General features: G+C 42.1%; 1 protein-coding gene across 8 annotated transcripts in view; it reads left to right on the top strand.

Moving 5' to 3' along the window:
- The window catches only part of CTDP1 (CTD phosphatase subunit 1), a 190,083-nt gene that overhangs the window by 50,853 nt on the left and 117,505 nt on the right, over nt 1–21,725 (top strand). For all 8 annotated transcript variants that reach the window (XR_010598794.1, XM_065585114.1, XM_065585113.1 and 5 more), the window contains exons 9-10: nt 1,532–1,673; nt 4,274–4,504. Coding sequence is in view for 7 of the 8 variants with exons in the window: in XM_065585114.1 (XP_065441186.1) it covers nt 1,532–1,673; nt 4,274–4,504 (373 nt within the window). In the remaining variant the exon portion in view is untranslated. The remainder of the gene's footprint in view (nt 1–1,531; nt 1,674–4,273; nt 4,505–21,725) is intronic.

Below are 21,725 nucleotides of genomic sequence, written 5' to 3'. Positions count from 1 at the left end.
AGACACAAATAATGTTTATAAGCCCAGAACTGTTCTGTTTCCTAGGAACAGACTGTATTAAAATAATAAAGGCAATTTTATTAAGACTACTACAAGCTTTATCTCCTTTATTACTGCAACATATAATTTAAAAATAAAAATATAAATGCAGTTCTGCTCCTCTGAAACCAATATAACATCCTGTGCGGTTTTTTCATCATAACATATAAACTGTCCTTCCCATCTAGCTGCTTTTCTTCCACTTTATCTCTTGAAGGGATAGATTCAAGTCAGTTTGAAGCCTAACAGTTACTTGGTGGGGGACAGGGGAGTGTGGGAGAGAGGGTAATCTGCAAAGGAAATAAATCTATAATTGAGAGTACCAGTAGTACTACTGCTTTACTGCGTTATATCTGAATTCGTGTTGTATCGGGTCGCATTATATCGGTGTAGAGGTGTATGTCCAAAATAGTACAACTAGTCTCCTCACTTACACCTGGTACAAGAGACTGCATCATCCCAACCCTCAAACTTTTTGCTAACCTCTTGATTAAAAACAAGATAAAGAACTACGTCCTGTTCTTCATCAAAAACTTATTTCTCTTTTTTTTCCCTTAGACCTAATTTCTTCATGTTTGCTTGCTTAATTCCAGCTCCCTTAAAATATACATTTTCTTCCCTTTTTCTTTTAGTAGGTTGGAGAGCTCCTCTCACTTTTTACTTGTGGGGCTTGCTGATCATGATAGTTCTCTGGAGAGATCTGTAGCAATCTAGCTGGCTTTTTGCTCTTTCCAGTGACTCTCATATCGGTTTTCGTCTACACTGCATTATAAATCAAGGCCTTTGGCCATAATGGTTCTAGGGTTCCCTCTTTCTTCTAAAAAATTTTTTTTCCTGATATGTTCCACTGTCCCAGGGTGCATGTTGGCAACTTGCTTGCCTGCTCTGAGTAATTTTATATTCAGTACTCCCATTTGACACTAAAGAATCCATGATTTCTGCTTTAGTGTAGGCGTTAGCTCCTGCCACATTCATGGCAAATCAAAGAGGGTGGCCATGTGCTTGACAGTTAGTGTGGTATAACTGCTTGGTATAACAGAACACTGCATACATGAATGGAATGTGAAATATACTTAGGTTTTTAGGGGTACTGAACAGGCCACTCTTTGGCCACTCCTGCTTTAGACTGCGATATCTTTTGATACAAGGCTGTGTTTTTGGAAATGTGTAACTTTTTATCTTTTTGACTGTTTACTCAGTGTAGAAATGCTCAAGTGTTATGAATTGATTGGTTCCACTTTCCATTTGAATGAGTTTTAGCGGAACACTAGCTGTGTCTGCACTAAGGAATTTCACAACATTTTCACCGCTAATAAGCTTCTTGTAAAATACCTTAGTGCAGCCAAGGCTTAAGACTTGTTTAAACATGACCTGTAATGTCTTTGAGCCAGCTGATAACTTTCAAAATAGGCCACAGAATATCCTATTTAAAAACGTAAGCCTCTTCTTTTCTATTCAGAACACTGTAATGTTGTGTTTGACTTAATAATAGGCACAGAAAAAGTACGGCAAGCTCTGGACTGTAAACATCTCCATGTTGTAAACCCTGACTGGCTGTGGAGCTGCTTGGAGCGTTGGGACAAGGTAGAGGAGCAGCTCTTTCCCTTAAAAGATGACTACATCAAAACACAAAGGTAAAATTTGTATGCAAAAAAAAAATGGACCAAAGATAGGTTGATCATGTTATTAGTCTGGTTTTATTCTCATTTCTGTATAAAGAGTTGATTCATAAGATGTCATGAACCCAGAATTGTTTGAGAGATGTAGGGTTTGTATGAAAATTCCATACCATATTTCAGCCAATTTCTTGTCCTATTTGCATGTATATGTTCTGGTTGTCTCTTCCCTGGTGTGCAAAGTAAAAGCTCAATGCTTTGGAGTTCAAGGAAGTCTCTAGGACTAGTAGTACCACAAGCAGGGACTTTAATTAAGCAGCAGCAACAGGTCTGACCAGTGGTGCTGCATTCTAGTGCTGTGGAGAGCCTGTAGGGAGCAGGAATGGAGGTGTAGCATAACATAATCATGCAGTCTCCCATCTTGCGAGCACGCAGATTCTCAGTGTATGAGAAGCCTGACCAGCTAACCATTTTACTCTTGGTAACCAAGAGAAGGAAAGAGAGAAACCCAGGATAAAAACAAAATGTAAGAAGAACAAATGGGGGAAGAGGTTGGAAGAGAAAAGGGGAGGATAAATATGAGAGCGGGGGGGGGGGGACGGGGGACGGATGGGAGAACAAAATGGGTGAAATGAAGGAAGGATGGTAAGAAAGGAAAGAGACAAAAACAATGGAGTGAAGTGAACAGCAAAATAGGAAGAGGATAAACCTCGGATGGGAGAGGGGAAGCAGAAGAAAGGTTAAAGAAAAATCCCAAAGGGGAAGAGACCACTATAGATGATGAGCCCTCTTGAAGGAGGTGATGTGACTGAAAGAGCTGATGGTAAAGGGCTTCCAATGGAGATTCTGCTTTTTGCTTTTTGTCCTAGACCTTGTAAGTCCTGGCTGTGTTCTTGTTTGCACCACATCAGCTGATCTGATCAGTTTGCAAGCCTGATAAGAAGAGCCTGACCTTTTTATAGGAGATGGCTTTGGAAAATTCACAGTGCTGCGAAAAGTGATATTGGTTGATTTAATGAATGACCTCAGGCTAGGGATTGCTTACTGCCATCCTTTGGTGAAGACTTAACTGAAGTCATGTGCATGGATTAACATTTGTAACATAAATAGGGTTTGTGGGTGCCTAGTATGTCTAAAAATGAGGTAGTTTTTTAATTAGAAACCTAAACAGGAATCTAGGAGCCTTGAAAATTTTGTCCAAAGTAAATGGATTGTAACTTCACTAGTTTTTAAAATGTGCCATGAGATCTTACACACCCAAGTATTCAATACCTTAGTTATCCTTTCACCATATGATGGTGCCTCCAGACAGAAAGTAATCCTTAGCAGAATGTCGTTCAGTGAATTGCCAACATCACCTCCTCTAAGACCAAAAGGTTGGCTTTCCTGCTTACTTAAAATTCACGCTGCAGTTTCAATGAGCTGCAGTGATGGTCTTCTCTTCCATATACTGAACACATTCATTTAAAATAAAATGTTGCTCTGGCATCGTATATTTTTTCATATTCTTAACAGGGAGACTTTTAAAATACGAACTAAGACTTGAATTCCTAATGTGTAGCAGCATGTGCATTTTTTCTGAAGTCAAATCCTCTGCTGTCAGAGTTGTTTGTGGCAATGATTGCTATCCTAGAGGGCTTGCAACTTCAGGTGCTGAATAAATTACAAAAGCAGATAAACTCTTAAGAGATCCTATTTGCATATAAAATGAATTTACTAAGAACATTGGAGAGAAATGGATAATTTTATCTATGAAGTATCTGATCTTAAATCTGTGTTGTGGCAGAACTTTAAAAGGCTGGCATGTATAAATATATGAGATTAACTTACTTTTGCGGAATACCCTTCTTAAGATAAGTTTGCCTCCTCCTTACATCACTATATGATGCATAGCTAGTTCTTCTATCCTTGTTATTGTCTGTGTATATGTGTTTCCACATGGTATTCATCTAAGTGACTAACATATTTGATGGCATTATTAATGGCTTTTTTTCTAAAGTAGCCATATATGTGGCTTAGTGCAATAGTAAATTAATTTAGTGTTTTGTAAATTTCTTTGAGGCAGAAGTTGCTGTACTATTTGTTTTGCTTTAAGAGCAATATTGAATAGCAAATATTTATCATATCCTTTATCATTGTACAAATGAACGTGTGTGTGCACTCGCACATTTTATCTGGTTTGTATTAGTATCTACAAATTACTGTGGTGGACAAATATTATGTATTGGTTTTAATGCTATAGAGGAAATTGTGTTTTAAGATTTCAGAAACTAAATTTTGAGAAATGTTTTAAGATAGCTGTTTTAGAATATTTTCATTTTTGTTAATAAATATGACCTTGTCTGTTCTCTCCTTATGCATACATTATTCCTATTAAGTTCTGTGGAATTTTCATGTGTACTGAGAACATACTCCCTAAAAAAATTATTTTCTGTGTTAGAAAAAAGGCAGATCCATTTTGCCCTGTAATAATCTGTGTGACTGCTCTAATGCTCTGTTTTGTCAGAGCCTGATGTGCCCTTTCTCTGAAAGGGAAATCCTAATGCTTCCACTTCCAGTTACAAATAATTAATTAATGTAAATTTCTGATGTAACTTTTTAAAAATTACATTCAACAGAGAGAACAGTCCTGCCACATTTCCTGATACACACAGCGCGTTCCAGACTGCTCTGTTTCACCCGACGCCCATCCATCCAAAGTTTCAGCCGGGTCCAGAAGTTCGACTTTATGATTCCAACACTGGAAAGCTAATCAGGAAGAGCTCTCAGTCTTCTGTCCAGTCTCTGTATATCCAGTCTCCAGCTCCTCCCCTCACTTTACCTGTCCACGGGGAGCACTCATCCTTCAGGTACATGAAAGTGTAGCTAAGGATCACTTAAGTTTATTTGCAAATTTAATTTTTTCTAAGATCAGGGTTTTTTTTTTTGTTACTAGATAACATTTAATTCATTTGGCTTAGTTAGCTTACCTCTTTAAAAATAAAAATGATTTCAACTCTTGCAATATCTTACTAAAGGAAATGAACAGAAGTAGGTGAACAGCTGTAGTGTTACAAATGAGTTTAATTCCTTAACTGTATTTGTAGAAACCTCAAAGAGAATATACTGTTTTTGTATTTTATATGCTGTAGAATTTATTAGGCTAATTTATATCCCAAAACAAGTGTGTTTTGCGTGTGAATTTCAGTTCTAAGTTTTATTCATTACTTTGGATTTGTTTGGCTATCAAATAAAATATACAGCTGGCTGCATTAACAGTTTTTTGTTCGAGAGCTTTTCCTCTTTGCTTACCTCATACACGTACTTTCAGATGGGAGATTATTCTGGAATCCTATTTTGAAGTTATCTTTGTTTTTAAAGGGTTAACTGACCAGTGTTACAGTGAGTTTCTACTAGTCTATCTCACCTTTGAATTAAGATACTAAAATAAAAGGGGAGAAAGGCTGGCTTTGTGATATAAGGAATAGAACTAGCAACTAAGAGATCTGGGAGCCCTGCCACAGACTTTGTGATCTTGGTCAGGTCATTTAAGCCAAGATTTTCAGAAGTGGGAGTCTTAGTTTGGCTCCAAAGTATGGATTTTAGGTATTTAAATTAGTCACCTAATTTTCAACCATTCGGAGCACTCAGCAGCTCCTGTTGACTGAATTGACTAAATTTAGACGCCCTCTCTGTTCCTCAGTTTCTCTATCTATAAAATGTAGCTAACAATTACTTGGCAGAGTATTGGGGCCAACTTAATTATCTCTGAAAACAGTTGAGATCCTCAAAGGTGCTACAGAAGTACCAAGTATTATAAATGCTGAGATGCAAGATGAATTCTTCTGCATGTTCTCCTTTTCTTTGTCTCTATACTTTATATTCTTTAAGTCTTCATGTGTTACAGAAATCTCTTGCCACCTTTTTTTTTCTTTGTCAGAAGACTTACATGTTTTCAGTTCTCCCTTCCTGCTTTCATGGTCTTTCTTTCTTTTTGTCTCCTTCATTCCACTTTCCTTGCCCCTTCCCAATATGAATTTCTTAAGTTCCATTCTGATATTTGAAAAGGCAGTTGTTTTCTTTTCAGCTCCTTTTCTAAATCACCATTTTTTAGCCTGCATTTTGTTCTAATACTCTTTTAAATGAACTGGCAAGAAAGAAACTTGAAACAGTCAAGACAGCAAGTATTCTGAAAGAGTAATTAGAAAGATTTTGTTGTTCCTTATCTGACATTGGGGAAGAGGAATTTGTCTCGAAGTTTCAAGGCGCTGGGAAGCTTGTATGTTGGACTGAATGTATGTATGACTTTCCTAAAATGCTTGCATGTAAAAATCTGATGTCCGGTATCAATCAACAACTTCAAAAGTGCACTCTCTTAATCTCCATATTCTTCCCTTCTCCCTCTCCAAGTTTACAAATTACTGAGCCAAAAATTGATATCCACACGATTTTCATTTTGCTTTGTAATGCAAAAGTGGTACCTCGTTTGATTATCTTCCTCTTCCAAAAGGTATACGTCAGTTGGTATCTTCAGCTGGGAGCTTCTGAGAAACTGGTCACAGACTAGGCCTTTGGAAAATTTTCCCCTTCTTAATCATGATTGTTACTCTTAAGCACCTCTGACAGCCAGTGATTGTGGTACAATTGGGCTGCTTTGATTTTAATCAAAAATACTGCATATTGTGTCCAAAATTTTACAAATTCTGTTGAAGAAAGAAAAATCTAAGAATTTAATGACGTCAGGAAGAAGAAAAATGAGATTTTGAAATAAATGGGTATTCTGAATTTTAAAATAAAGAATAATATGGCGGTCATGACTTTCAAGATTACAAGTTTCATGGGTGGAGGTCAAATTTTGGTCCTAATTTTCACCAAGAACAACTTGTAGTATATTGGACAAAAACCTAAGGGGAAAGTGACTTCTGCATACGCATGATGTATTTATTCATGGATTATGCAAATTCCTCAGTTGACTCTGTCTGTCTTCAGATTAGCCAATTATGTAGAACAGTACAAAGAATTAATGCTACCTATGATATAGTCATATAAGAAGCTAACCTGTAAAATTCTCAGATTCACTCCTGTCTTGATGTTAACAGGAGCCACTCTAATCATTGGTTAATTTAAAATCCAATTTTCTGTTTGTCAAACCTTCAGTTTAAGAATCATAGGACTTTTACAAAACTGGTAGAGCACTGACTAATTTTTAAAGGTTCACTGGGGCTGCTAGGAAAATTATGGAAAATAGTGGTTAGAGGCATTTCTGCTTAAGTTATGTTTATTGGGGCTTGACAATTGCACTATCCAATTGGAAATCAGGGGAACTCTTTCCTGGCAAATTGGGGCTTTTCTCATGAGTTACTTTTTTTTTTTTTTTTTTTTTTTTTTAATAATTTAACCTTTATATTATGGTAGCTCCCAACAGTGTTGAGGCCCCATTGTGTTAGATGCTGTCCAAACATAGAAAATATGTCCCAAAGAGCTTAAGTCTGAAAGACAAGACATAATGAGGGCATGAGACAAATAGGTGGCTCAGAAAGGGAAATGGGGGGGAGAGAGACTAACACACAGTAGGATGTGCACAATTCTTAGCCACAGAAAAAATTATCCTAGCTTGCCACCTGCTTGCCACCTAAGTTTAAATATTTTGCCCATACTGTGTTCCTGCTTAGCAGCACAGAAACTGGGAGGTAACATTTACACTTCATTGTCTCACTTGCTCAGTTGTGGGGTGGCTAGAGGTAACAAATTATGCTTTTCAAAAAACATTGTAAAAGCAGCAAGCCAAAATGTTTAAAGTTGGGGCTTAAATTTAGGCATCTAATTCCACTATAGTCAGCGGTATTCAACGCTTCTGAAATTCAGCGAGGTGAATTAGCTAGGTGCCTAATAGGGTTTTATTATCCTAATTTTGGGCATCTAGTTATGTAAGTTTTGTTCAGTTATTTTCATAGACGTCTCCTCCAGGACAAACAGTCACCGTAGGTAGAGGTGGGCTAAAACAGAACCTAATTTCAACAGATTCAAACTTCAGATGCATTATTCTGAACCTGTCCCTGTGGCTTTGGTTTGCAGGTCCAATTCAGAATTAGAAAGGACCTATCTTTTCTGGTTCTGGTTTAGAAATGCCCAAAAACATGTAAGAACTAAATGAGTCAGTCAAATTCAGAGCCTGTATATGTTAGTTCCAAAACTGCTAGTGCTGAAAGTCACTTAAAACCTGCCAGTTTAAATGGCACTGCTATTTCAGTAGGGAGTTTGTCCCACATACCGCAGAGCAGGAATTTTTATGAGACCAATGGCATACAAAACCAGGTGGGAGGGGATACCCTAGATACAGCAACCCAATGTTCTTTGAGTGATTCCACATGTCCATTCCACTGTAGGTGTTTGAGCTCTCCAGTGCATAGTTGTCAGAGATTTTTCTCTTAACAGTACCCATTGGGGTGGCCCCAGTGCTCTCTGCTGCCTTGCACATCATTCACAAGCATAAAAGGCCAAACCACCTCTGGGTTTCAAGCCCTGCCACTTTTGTGCTAAGGCAATGCCAAATAGTGACCCTCACCCCCGCTGCCTTACTTGCTTGGGTGGGGGGGGAACCTCACATGAGTGACAAGTGTGCCATTTCTAATGTCTTTAAGCCCCATTCTAAAAAAAGACTGCAGCCAGACTAAAATATCTACTGCTTGAATCAGTGCTACAGCCTCCATCTTGAGCCGTTAACCTCAGTCCGGATATTAAGCATCTCGGCATTAGTCAGTAGCACACCTCCAGTGCTACCGGTATCGAGAGGCAGATCAGCGTAGCCGGTACAAAAGAAGAGGCATCAAAAATTGGACTCAGTACCAGGATTCTTGAAAGATGCAAAGAGCTCTTCTAAAGACTCCGGAGAGCGTTCAAGGAGAAAGCACTCCCAGAGCATACCTCTTAAGCAGGGGAGTTTGTTGACTCCAGAGCCCAGTATGGGCCTGTTGAGATCAGCTCCCAAAGCACCTTCATTGCTATGTTCTCAAATCATGGTACCACAGAGTGTCTTCCCAGTGTCTATTCCTGAGGCATTTGAGAGTTGCTAAACCTCTTGGTGATGCTGTCACTGCCAGTTAAAGATACTTGCCCAGCACTGGTGCCCAAGGTACTGCCATCAGCAGCTTCACCTCATTACTGGGCAGATTCATTGGATTCAGCCATCAGGGTACTGATTTTAAAGTGGTATCATCTAGGGGAAAGCCACAAATGATCTCCCTGCTCCCTTTTCTTCAGAGCTTGAGCTTTCTTCACTGGTACGGACAGGTATGGCGCCTTAGTGGTCACAGGAAAAGGCTTCTTTTTCATCAGACTCTGAAGTGGGATCCTGTGTGTCCCAACCTAGCGTGTCCCACCATCAAGAGTATGCCACCTCCCTGCCCAGCTTTCAGATTCAATTGCAGCCAGGGGCATCCTTGCAGCCACCTCAGCCAGCTCCATCTACTGGTCATCAGGAGCATCAACACCATAAGCATCATAGCATCAAATACCAAGCCCAGCGCTGAACAGATTCGGGATCCTTCTCATTACCATCTGCAAGAGGAGCAGGAATTGAATCATCCTCTTCCTCATCTGCTGATGAGGCAGTTGTGGCGGTGCTTATTTCTCCATCTCTTGATAATTTTAAGACCCATCAGGAATTATTGAGGAGGATGGCAATGGCCTTAGACATCTACCTGAAGGAGTCCTGGGAAAAGTCTCAAAAGCTGGTGGACACTTTGACATCTGTGTCTCCAGCCAGAATAATCTCATTTATAGGGAGAACTATTTTAGAGCCTACCAAGATCCTCTGTCAGTCCCCAGATTCCCTGCCGCCTTCTGCGCGCGCACACACACACACACACACACACACACACACACACACACACACACACACACACACACACACACACACACACACACACAGCCATATCCCCTCTTAGGGGTTCGAGCACCTGTATAATCTCTCTCTCCTGGCTCCCTTATAGTGGCAGCAGTGAATGAGAAAGAGACAAGAGCACCAGGTGCCAACCCCCCAAAAATAAAGAGGACATGAAGGTGGACTTTTTTGGGAGGAGCCTTTATTCCACAGGCAGGTTACAGCTTTATATTTTGCAAACCAGCAAGCTTTGCCGTGGTGGTTTGATCCCACCCTGTGGGATACAGTTTGAGTTGAAAGACAAGCTCCCAGATGAGATGGAACAGGAGTTCCAGTTTTTAATAGAGGAGGGAAAATTTGGTCGCAAGAACAGCTCTGCAGGCAGGTCTCGATGCAGCAGATTCTGCAGCTCACAGCCTGGCCTCTATCAGGATGAGATGCTTGCCCTGGTTACACTCTTTCTGGCCTCCCTCCCAAGGTGCAGCAGGCAATCCAGGATTTATCTTTTTCACTCTTCTCAGAAAAGCTGGACAAGACTTTACAAAGTCTCAGACTCTAGAGCAGCCATAAAATCCTTGGACATTTACATACCAGCAGTGAAACGGAAGGTGTTCCATCCTCATCAGTTCCAGCATTTTCAGGGATTTGTCCCTCAGGCCCAAGACCTGCCATGGAGAAGTAGCTGAGGGTACAAGAGACACCCCCCTCCCCCCGCTTCAACAACCACCAGTTCATCAAGACAGGCAGCATCTTCTGAGAACTCATTTTAATGGGCAGGTGGAGAGCAGTCCACCAATTATAAGAGTGCCATCTTTTTCTTCTCCGATTTTTGTAAACCATCTGTTCTGTTTCTGTCGTACCTGGAGCCACATCACAACAGTCTGATGGGTTCTAAGCACATTGGAAGCGGGATGTACGCTCTGATTTATTTCTGCTCCGCAATCTCCATCCCTCTTCAAGGTCCCCTCTCATGAGACAGTTGCTACAAGAAATACAATCACTCCTCCTTGTAGCAGCTATAGAGGAGGTCCCTCATTTGTTCAGGGGAAAGGGGTTTAACTCCTGATATTTCTAGATCTTGAAGGCAAAAGGGGTCTCAAGCCTATTTTAGGTCTACCGCAGTTAAATAAGTTCCAAAAAAAACCAAAGCAAACTCCACGTGGTCACAATTGCTTCCATTATTCCTCCCCTAAAGGTGGGGGATGGGTATGTCAGGCAATGCAAAGCCTCATTCTGGATTTAGGTTTCAGAGTGGTAGCCGTGTTAGTCTGTATCAGCAAAAACACCGAGGAGTCCTTGTGGCACTTTAGAGACTAACCAATTTATGCCCAGATAAATTTGTTAGTCTCTAAGGTGCCACAAGGACTCCTCGGTGTTATTTTTTTATTCTGGATTTAGAGGCTTATCCTCTCAGCATGGTGAGAAACTGTTTAAGGCTTCTGGGGCAGTGTACACTTATATGGTCCAGTCCGCCAGACAGCATCTCAGACTCCTTCAGGACTGGTTGACAGAGGTGTATTCTTCAAAAAGGCACCACGTAGACATGTCAGTGCACATACCAAGTCATAGCTTATCCTCCCTAGATTGGTGGATAGACGCAACCAATGTCTTCAAGGGAGTTCCTTTTGCCCCACCTCTACAATCTCTGGGTTGGGGGTCCACCTGGGGCTCCTGCAGATGCAAAGACCCTGATCTTTCCAAAATCTCAGCCTACACATAGACATCTGGGAGTTGCAGGTTATCTGATTAGTTTGCATGGCATTCCTTCCTCACATTCGGGGAAGTGGCATATTGGTGCTGAACGACAATACAACCGCCATGTGTTATGTAAACAAGTGTGCGGGGGGGGGGGGGGGAGAGCTGCTGGTCCTCAAATTTTGTTGGGAAGCAGTACTACTTCGGGGCATCTATATAGACATCTGTATTTCTAAAAACAGCCCATCTCCTGGGGGTTCAGAATACTTTGGCAGATCACCTGAGCAGGTTGTTTATCAAACACTGTGAGTGGTCCCTTCACCCAGACGTAGCAAGGTCCATTTTCCAGCTCTGGGTAACTCCCCAAGCAGATCTGTTTGTAACAAAGGACAACACAAAATGTCACCAGTTCTGCTTCAGAGCAGGACACAGCCTGAGTTCATTGATGGATGCTTTTCTACTGCCATGGTCAGAGAGTCTGCTGTACATTTTTCCTCCTAACCCTCTTCTGCCAAAGTCCTGTACAAGGCCAAGCAGGACAAGGCATGGCTTATAATGATCACCCCTATATGGCCCCATCAGCTCTGGTTTTCACAGCCTTTGGACCTCTCAATCAGTCCCCCACTGTCACTCTCACTTCACAAAGACCTGATCTCTTGGAATCACTGCTGCCTCCTTCACCCCAATCTTCAGGTCCTTCACCTGACAGCCTGAAGCTCTAGAGAGGTGTGGGAGGTACTGCTGAATAGTAGAAAACCACCAATTAGGACAACTTACCTTGCTGAAATGGAAGAGGTTTTCCATCTGGTCAAGGCTGAAAAGGGTTTCCCCTATTCTTGCTTCTAATTAGCAGGTGCTGGACTATCTTTTATCTCAGAAACATCAAGGATTGATGACTAGCTTGATCAGGATATGCCTACCAGTTATACAGGCATTATACGCTCTTGTGGATAACCACTTCCTTTTTTTAATCAGATGACTAAGAATTTTAAAGCATGGACAGACGATTTCTGCGTGTGGAGTCTGAATCCAATCTTAACAAAGCTGATTGGTCCTCCCTTCAAACCTCTATCAGTCTTCTCTCTGTTGCACCTTTCAATGAAGGTAGCATTTTTAGTAACCATTATATCAGCCAGAAGAGTGGGGGAATTGAGGGCATTAGCGTCAGATCCTCCATGTACAATTTTTTACACAGATAGTCTATATTCATCCCCATCCAAGCTTTCTTACTGAATTTGTCTCCATTTTTCATATCAACTAAGCAATTTTTATATCGACCTTCTTCCCAGAGCCTCATGGCAATAAAATAGACTGCACACTCTGGACATTAGAAGAGCTTTAGCATTTTATCTGGAATGGACTAAACCTTTCAGGTCTTCGTCTCAGTTCTTTGCTTTTGCAGACAGAGGGAAGAGCACTTCACAAGGATTTTGTCATGGATATCCAGTTGTATTCGCCTGTTACAAGTTGACTTACATGAAGCTGCCGGATAGTAGAATATTGGGACATTCTGCTAGATCTCAAGCAACCTCTGTGGCATTTCTGGCTAACGTGCCCATATTAGACATTTGCAAGGCAGCAACCTGGTGATCATGTCGCATGTTCGCTCTTGCTCTTGCTATGCTATCTCTCAACAATCTAGAGACAATGCTAAATTTGCATGAGTGGTCCTCCAGTCCTTGTTCAAAGAGACTCCTAACCCACCTCCATTTGGGACTGCTTGTGAGTCCCCTACAGTGAGCATGTGAAATCATTCAAAGAAACAATTACTAGCCTTTCCATAACTGTGGTGGTGGTAAAGATGTGTTGCACAACAGTTAGGGAAAAGTTAGTAACTGTTTTTCCCTATTTTTTTTCTAAGTTGAGCATAATATTCAAGAAAATGAAACCAATTGCTCCATCCTGCAGCCTCACCATATATTTTACTACCATTTTACAGAATACCTCTTGTGTGACACCCCTTCCAGCTAGTCCTTGTGTGCCCTTCCTCCCCAAATGGTGAAACAATGCAGATCTTTATAATATAATGCTCCTCCTCCTCCATGACATGCTTGGTGAACAGTGAGGGTTAATTTACAAAGTATCATTGTTATCTGAATTGTTCTGATGTATCTCAGCAATTATTCAGGTATCCACAGACTGTGAATCTGTTACTTGCTTTGAAGGTTTTGTTTGCAACCATAAATAGAGATTTTTATTTTATTTTATTTTATTTTTTTAAATAATGTTGACTGAAGGCAATTGAGAGTTCTGTCCATACTCTCCCAGGGACTGCACGCCACATTTAGGGAAACTCTGCCATAACATAATTGGTTTCTTCCATCTCTGTTTTCCATAATTCTATACCAATTCTATAGATATTCCTCTCTCATCACTCTTCGGATCCAGAAGCTCATCCCACACTGAGCACTGAGGTTTGGAGAAGTGAGTACAGGGTGGGAAGTCACAAAGTACAGAATTCTTTGCTTGTTTCTTTATCAGTAAACGGGGAATAATAATACTCTTGTCCTGCAAGGGAGATGTGGAGATAAATTCAGTAATGAGAGCCCTAGAAAAGACCATACGGAAAAGAATCAGTATTCAGATCAAGGTTTAAATTGTGTGGAAGTAAAAAAAGCATGGAGCAACACATTGAACTATGGTGATAAATCAAAACCAAGAATGGGTGAGCACTCTGCATTTGAATGAAGCAGGATATCTGTGGGGGAAAAGGTATGTGATCATTTTAACTGAAGATTATATCAGAATGCATATGAGGGCAAAACAAAGTTGCATTGGCATTGTGCTTGACTTTGCAACCTACATGTTTTTTAAAAGATAACTATAGAGTTGTGTGTCCTAGGAGCCCCTATGTGGGCTAGTGCTGTGAAGCGCAATCCCTAAAATGAGAACACTTGTAAGCAAGTCTGCTTAATTCAACCACAAATTAGTAACCCAATCAACATAGAAGTGTTGATTCAGTTTGAGTGTTGCTGTCTCTATAAAAGGCTTAAATAACTCCTCTTTAACAACTATTTATGGTGTTCATTTGAGATTACATTCAAAATGTTTAAAAGATCAGTTAACGGATGCAGTGTTCGTCTTAGAGTGCTTGCTCGTGTTAATTTCATTCTAGGTGTGTGCGTGCCCACATGCACAGCCGTCGCCGATTTTTGCCTTAGCGGTATCCATAGGGCCAGTCATGGCACCCTCTGGAGTGCCGTGCTCGTGTCGGTATAGTAGGCACCACCAGCCCTGTGCCCCCTCAGTTCCTTCTTACCACCCATGATGGTTGGTCAGAGTGTCTTCCCCTTGCTTTGCAAGTGGTCAGCAGTGTTTTCCTAGTGTTACTCTGCCTTCTTTTGTATATAGTTATTCACTGTAGTTAGTTAGCTAGTAATTAGGTATTAAGTATAGCAGTTAGTAAGTTAGAGTCTCTGTTTGGACTTTGCCCCGAGACCAGGCATATCCCGGTCCCCGGGCTTTAAGCCTTGCTCAGTGTGCAAGGATCTGACTCCCAGGAGCAGTAGGGTATCCTGGCCCCCGATACTGCCTCCCACGGCAGAGGGGGCTAAAGATCAAAGAGCCGCACCGGTGCTGCATATGCTGATGGAAGCTGCAAAAGCCCCTCCCCCCCACCCCCCCACATCTAGGGGCAAACAGATCGTGGGACCTCCTCAGAGGGCAGTTGTGCACCACCAGTCCCCTGAGCAGAAGCCGAGGTCCCTGTCTGCACAGCCGAGGTCCCTGACTCCGCACCGTAGGTCCCCGGTTAGACGGCTTAGCTCGCTGGCCTCACGGGCACGATGCAGATCATCCGCAGTGGGACATCAGTCCCCGTAGGCCCGGCACTGTTCGTCCTCCTGTCAGCTGACACTATGGCACAGGTCTCTCTCCCCGATGTCATGAGACCCATCCTCTTCACGGCACTGGTCCCCGCATTCCTGGTATCTGTCCACTGGCAGGCGCCTGTTACCCCACTCAGGGCACCACTCCCCTGCTCCGAGGCTCAGCCACCACACTGCCCCTCCCTGGTCACCGGAAGGGGACTCTTCGGGGTCGGAGCAGGACTTTAGCACCTTGCCAAGGCATCATCAACCTCAGGGGGCCCCGGAAATAGTCTCAGCCCCTATGGGGCTGGCATGGTAACAAGACCAAGGGCCCTATTGGAATGCCTGGGGCATGCCAATGATGCCGGTACCGTTCTCAAAGCAGTCTTCCCTTGCTGCATTGGAGAGGCACCCTCGGGCACCGATGTTACTGGAATCGGTGCGCGGAGCGGACTCCGACACCGGGGAAAAGGAGCAGCTGCCTGCTGCAAAGGAAGGGGAAGCAGCCCCAGTTCCTCCCCCAGTAGTAGTCATCCTCCTCATCTGACAAGGCAATTGCGGGACTCTCGTGGGCCAGCCCACCCTTTAGGGAACACTAAGCTTTGCTGCGGAGGGTGGCCTCAAATTTGGGCTTGGAGGTGGAGGAGATGGCCAAGCAATCCAAAGGTGGAGGACTCCCCGGGTGGACTTGATCATTTCCTGGCAGAACAGGAAATGTCACACATTCTGCTCAATTCAAGGATTGACAAGGGCTCCCTGTTGGAAGCCTTTTTGCTCCCGTGGTCAGGAGCTTTGATGTACGCCTTTCTACCGGTACCATTGATCCACAGGGTCCTGGTGAAGATCAAACAGGACAGGGCGAGGGTTATCCTGATCGCCCCAGCCTGGCCTTGTCAACACTGGTTTGGTGGCATGCTCCTGGACCTCTCGGTGGCTGCCCCTCTGCGACTGCCACTCTGGCCGAATCTTCTTCTCTCAGAACCACACCAGCCTGCTGCATCTGAACTTGGCAGCGCTGCACCTGACAGCATGGCTACTGCATGGCTAAACACATAAGAACAGCAGTCCTTGGTCTGTATCCAGCAGGTTCTGATGAGCAGCAGGAAGCCCTGCACCAGAACCAGCTACCTGGCCAAACGGTAACAGTTCTCATGGTTGGCTGTGGACCAGAGTACCTGTCTCGAACAGGCTTTGCTGCAGTTGATTCTGGACTATCTGCTGCATCTCAAACTTCAGGGCCTGTCTCTTTCGTCAGTTAGATTCCACTTGGCCACTATTTCATCCTTCCACACTCCAGTACAAGGCAGGTCGGTCTTTGCGCATGACATGACAGTCTGGTTTCTTACTCTCACATCCGGTACCCTGGCCCTCCCTGGGACCTGAATCTCATGCTGTCACGGCTCGTGGGCCCCTCCCCCTTTCGAGCCTCTGGCTTCCTGCTGTCATCGTCTCCTCTCTTGGAAAGCTTCTTTCCTGGTGGCGATCACATCTGCCCACTGGGTCTCTGAGCTTAGGGCACTTACCTCAGAGCTGCCCTATACAGTTTTCTACAAGGACAAGGTTCAGCTGCGTCCGCACCCAGCTTTCCTGCCCAAGATAGTTACAATTTTAATAGGCATATATTTGCCTTTCGTCTTTCCAAAACCTCATAAATTGGAGGAAGAGCGCAAATTTCATTCTCTGGACGTCAGAAGGGCTCTGGCCTTCTACATCAAAAAAATCAAGCCATTCCGTAAGTTGACACAGCTTGTCGTGGTGGCAGACAGTATGAAAGGTTGTCCAGTATCCACCCAGCGGATGTCATCTTGGATCACTGCCTACATCTGTTTCTGTTACGATCTGGTGAAAATGTCTCCGCCGGTGATTGTAACTGCCCATTCGACTAGGGCACAGGCCTCACTGGCGGCCTTCCTGGCCCAAGTGCCGATTCAGGACATCTGCAGGGCTGCTACCTGGTCATCTATCTACACATTCTCGTCTCATTACACTCTTTACCCAGCAGGCCCGAGATGATGCCGGATTCGGTAGAGCAGTGTTGCAAGCCGCACGACTGTGAACTCTGAGCCCACCTCCATGGATACTGCTTGTGACTCCTCTAGAATGGAATCAACATGAACAAGTACTCGAAGAAGAAAAAACGGTTACCAACAATTCCCTGACTATAATGGTAGTTTAGAGGGACAATTTTTTTATTTATTTTTTTAATTGTTAGGGTTGGTGACAGCAGTTAAGTGGCCACTCTTTTTATCAGGGATTAGTTAAGATTCTTTTAAAAAGTCATTTATTTATATGCAAGCATCTTGACAATTGGCATCTTAATATAGAGGGTTTTTTTAAAAAAAAATTAGTAAATGTTAAGAGTGGAATTATAACAATTCTTGAGATGAAGTAATTAAATGTTGTCTGAAAACCGTTGCAGATGGCATGCTGGACTTAAAATAAAAATAAGATGACGTTAAACCCCAGCGAACACTAATAATAGAGTAAAAGATAGAGGCAGACTTGTTATGTAAATAATACCCATTTTCTGTGAAAGGTAAAAGCAGCACTGTGGTTTTTAAGTGACACTAAGAGACACCAAATATTTTAGCTTACTGAAGTGCGAGCACTTATGGCTGAAGTAAATATCGTGGAATTAATTTAAAAATACATGTTCATCTGTAGAATTTCTAGTCTTAATTTACGTGCTCAAAATTCATTTTTTGCTTTTAAGGTTTTGACAGTAGTCATTAAAATACTAAATCCATGGTAGCTTTCATGTCATATTTACACCAATGTGTTTAATATAGTCTGCAATGGAACTAAGTGGAGAAGACAGTCAAAACCCAACTTTACTAAGCATCTGTGTCTTTCAGTTCAGATGAATAAAATGACACACTTGGAAGGTCATAAATAAGCACTACTACCATAAGGCAGTCCCAGAAACACCCTGTATGCAGATGCTTAATTTAGTACAGGTAAATACTCTCACTGATGTTAATGGAACCACTCAACTGTATAAAGTGCACATGCCTACATGTTTTTAGGATCAAGGTCTAAATTAACAAAATACATGCAGTTGTTAGTGTCCAGCTGTCAGAATTAGCGTTCATTACTGTTCAAGTGACTAGAATTGTTTTTAATGCTGCTTTGCCAACATTATATCTCTTGCCACTGTTCTTAATGAGCAATGTAGTTTAAGAATGGCATTTGATTAATTTTTTTTTTGAAACCTTTCCTTAGCATCATTTTAGTTGTTGCACTGATACCTGTACCAGTGTAGAAGGGTGTAAGATATTTGTTATCATCAGAAGTGTGTTCACGCATCCTGGACATTAATACATGTAATCACTTCAGTGTATAGGTACATGCACATGCATGTGTACAGAATTTTGTGCTCCCGGTTCTGAAAATACATTCCTGAAACTTGTGTGAGCAGAATTCAATAAACACAACTGAGATGCTGGAATTAGCATTTAATCTTTTATTCAACATAATCAGTGGAAACTGTAAAGATTGAAAAGTGTTTAATAAAATAAAAATAGTATCTTCACTACAAGCCTCTAAGAAGTCTCTCGTGTTTTGTACTATTGTTTGGTGTGACGTCAGTGATGTAAAACCTATTATTCTTTACGTAGTAATAGTGCTCAATTAAGATTGTCAACATTCCTCCAATATTTTCAATGTCAAGCAGTCTCTAGTGGCTATGTTCGTTTTTTTTTCTTTTTTCTTTTTTTCTGTAAGTTCAGGATGTGCTGATATTAGTGTGAATATACATGAAAATGGATTAGAACGTACATCCTCTATCCCTGCACTCTGTATGAACAGTAGGGAACTCAGACCACTTCTTTGCATCCCTTGTTTGTAGACAGAAATTTTGGTAGTCAGCTGTATTATTTCTGTGTATCATCTTCTCAGACTATATGAAAGTGACTTACAGGCTATGCCTTCTGGTAAATGCTTCAGTTTGGGAAGTAGATGAAAGCAAACTGTATTAGTGACATTATGGAAGGGCCGTCTACCTCATCAACCAAAGAGAGACCACTAAATTTATTTTATTGCGCTAAGAAGCAAGCAGGATCATTTGATATCTGCTACGTATAATTAGATAAAGTGTAACTTCCTGCCAAGTCACATGCTTAAACTTCCAAACTAACTTGTACACCTGTAGTTTTGTTTTGTCATTCCCTTTCTGAAAGAGTTTGACTAAAAATATGAATACCATCAGAATCGTTCTGTTGGCTAGGGTATTTATTTAATGAAAAATGAGTAGTCATGTATACTGAAAAAGATGCATATTTTGAACATTTGCCTTCCAACAGTTGTGTTGAGGGTACAAGTGGACTACTGCATTTTTCTAACTGTAAAAAATATTCTCCAGTGCAGTTTCTTACCAAGATGGAATTTTTCAGATTGTATGTGACAAATTATCTGGCAAAGGGAGAAATACTACAGTGAATAGTCCCTGATGAGCTAACCAAACTCTTTTAGGCCCCTTTGAAAATCCCAGCTTATGTGAATGAATACAACATTCTCAAATTTAAGAGGAAAAGGATAGCATTTCTACTATATTGTCATATCTCCCATATTTTACATTGATAAATAGCATTCTGTTGGCAGGAGACTGCAGTGCCATGTTAATCACATCTCAACAAGGAATCAGTGACTTCTTGCAGTTTGAAATTAGGGCAGAATTATTTCTATACCTTTAGAAAGCAAAGGTGTCTTTCTACTGAGTATTCATATGAGGTGGTGGTGATTTTTACTATTCAATTACTTTTCCCTTTTTAAAGAGTCCGTCTGGCTTTCAAATTTTGTGTTCTTTGAAGGGAGCACCTATATAGAATACAGCTTGATCTCTAGATGGCTTTCCTGAGAAGGTGGTGTAGATGTTTCACTTAAAGTTAATAAAAGTAGGCCTTGATCCTGCAGACGTTTGTCCATGTGCATAATAGGCTCATGTGAGTATTCTCATTGAAGTTGAGCATATGCATAAGTGTTCAGTCCGCAAGTATACATTTCTTGTGCATCAAAGCTTAACAAGGCACAGTTATTTTGTCTTGTTGCTCTGGCTGTTGAGAGCATATGGTTCATTTCATAAATGTATACAGCTTCCCAGAATTGTGTATTGATATTGGTGACCTAACTGGTGGTGATAATTTGAAATAGCTAATGATTTAAGACAGACTTGCAAAGTTGTGTTCATCTTTGGTGAGTAGTTCTTGTTGCTGTGGATGACATTAAGGGTCATGCCCAGGGCATACTTATGATTCCAAACTTCTGTTATGAATCTTGGGATCTTAGGCAGCTGGCACAAGCTTGGGCCGTGCTGAGGCCAGTGTAGCTTGTGCCACAGGTCCAGTGTGGCATAGAGAGGCTGTAGGATCGGAAGCACAATGATGACTTAAAATGGTTTGCAGAATAGCTAAACATTGGACTCACAGGAAACAGATTCCACAGTTCCTTCTTAGTGAGATTACACTAAACCAAAAAATAGCGAATTTAATTAAGAGCTGTGAAAATCTGCTGTTTCCTGTTCGTGCCTGCAACTCTATTTTCCTGTCTTGAGAGATGTCATCAAGATTTTTCCTTTTGGAATTTGTCATTAAAACAGCAATCCTCTTGCAATTACACAGGTGCTCAATCCATATCAATGGATGTTTTGACATTTCAGGTATTTAAAAACATTCCTTTGTAATTTTCTTGTGTAATTTATATATGCTGATTAAGCTAAGGCAATAGTAAAAATCAGTAAACTCTACTTTGGACTATAAATACACCATGCGAAAAAGTCTGGGTGATTTCCAAAGTGCAGACTAACATCAGTGAAAAGTTAGCAAGCCCTGGTGACCAGGTCACAGAATTAAACTCCATCAGTGCTGTTGCAAACCTCTTAAAATCTCTGATTGTAGATTAAAGAAATACTTTGATCTCAAAGGATACAAACACCACCTGCAGCAACTAGAGAGCTGACTGAGGATTTGAAATGTAAGAGTAGTTGGTTTTATCGATAAACTCTCAAGGCGCTATGAGATTTTTTTTTCAAACTTCATGACAGTATGGGGTAACAGCATCTCCAGTCTTGGAAGCTGTCTACTTCATCTAGAGTGCAGTTTTTCTCAATGGCTGCTCAGAAAGAAGACAAGGAAGGAGGGACCAAGATTCCATTTTATAACAAAATCTTAAGAACAGTCAGACTGAGAATAAAAGCAGTCATGAGACTTGCTTCTCTGTACCAGGAATATACAATTGGTATTATTCAGGCGTATCATAAATTGTGCTAAGCCAGAGGGGAGCAAACTACGGCCCGTGGGCCATATCTGACCCGCGGGACTCTCCTGCCTGGCCCTAAGCTCTTGGCCTGGGAGGCTAGCCCCAGGCCCCTCCCCCTCAGCCTCGGCTCACAGTGCTCTGTGTTGCGCGGTAGCGTGGCTGGCTCCCACCAGGCGGTGCAGCTGCCTGTCCTGCTGCTCTGGGCGGCGTGGCTGTAGCGCCGCCAGCCACCAGTGCTCCAGGCAGCGCAGTAAGGGCGCAGGGAGTGGGGGGGTTGGATTGGGGTAGTGGTGGTCAGGGGGTGGGGGTGTGGATAGGGGTCGGGGTGGTCAGAGGGCGGGGAATGGGGTTGAATGGGGGTAGGGGTCACGGGGGGGCAGTCAGGGAGGAGGAGGAGGGGTTGGATGGGGCGGAGGGGGGCAGTCAGGGGACAGAGAGAAGGGGTGGTTGGAT

This window comes from Chrysemys picta, chromosome 2 (assembly GCF_011386835.1).
Source record: "Chrysemys picta bellii isolate R12L10 chromosome 2, ASM1138683v2, whole genome shotgun sequence".
In the NCBI taxonomy this organism is placed as follows: Eukaryota; Metazoa; Chordata; order Testudines; family Emydidae; genus Chrysemys; species Chrysemys picta.
The sequence above is the reverse complement of the archived record's forward strand: the minus strand, read 5'-3'. Positions and strand labels throughout refer to the sequence as shown.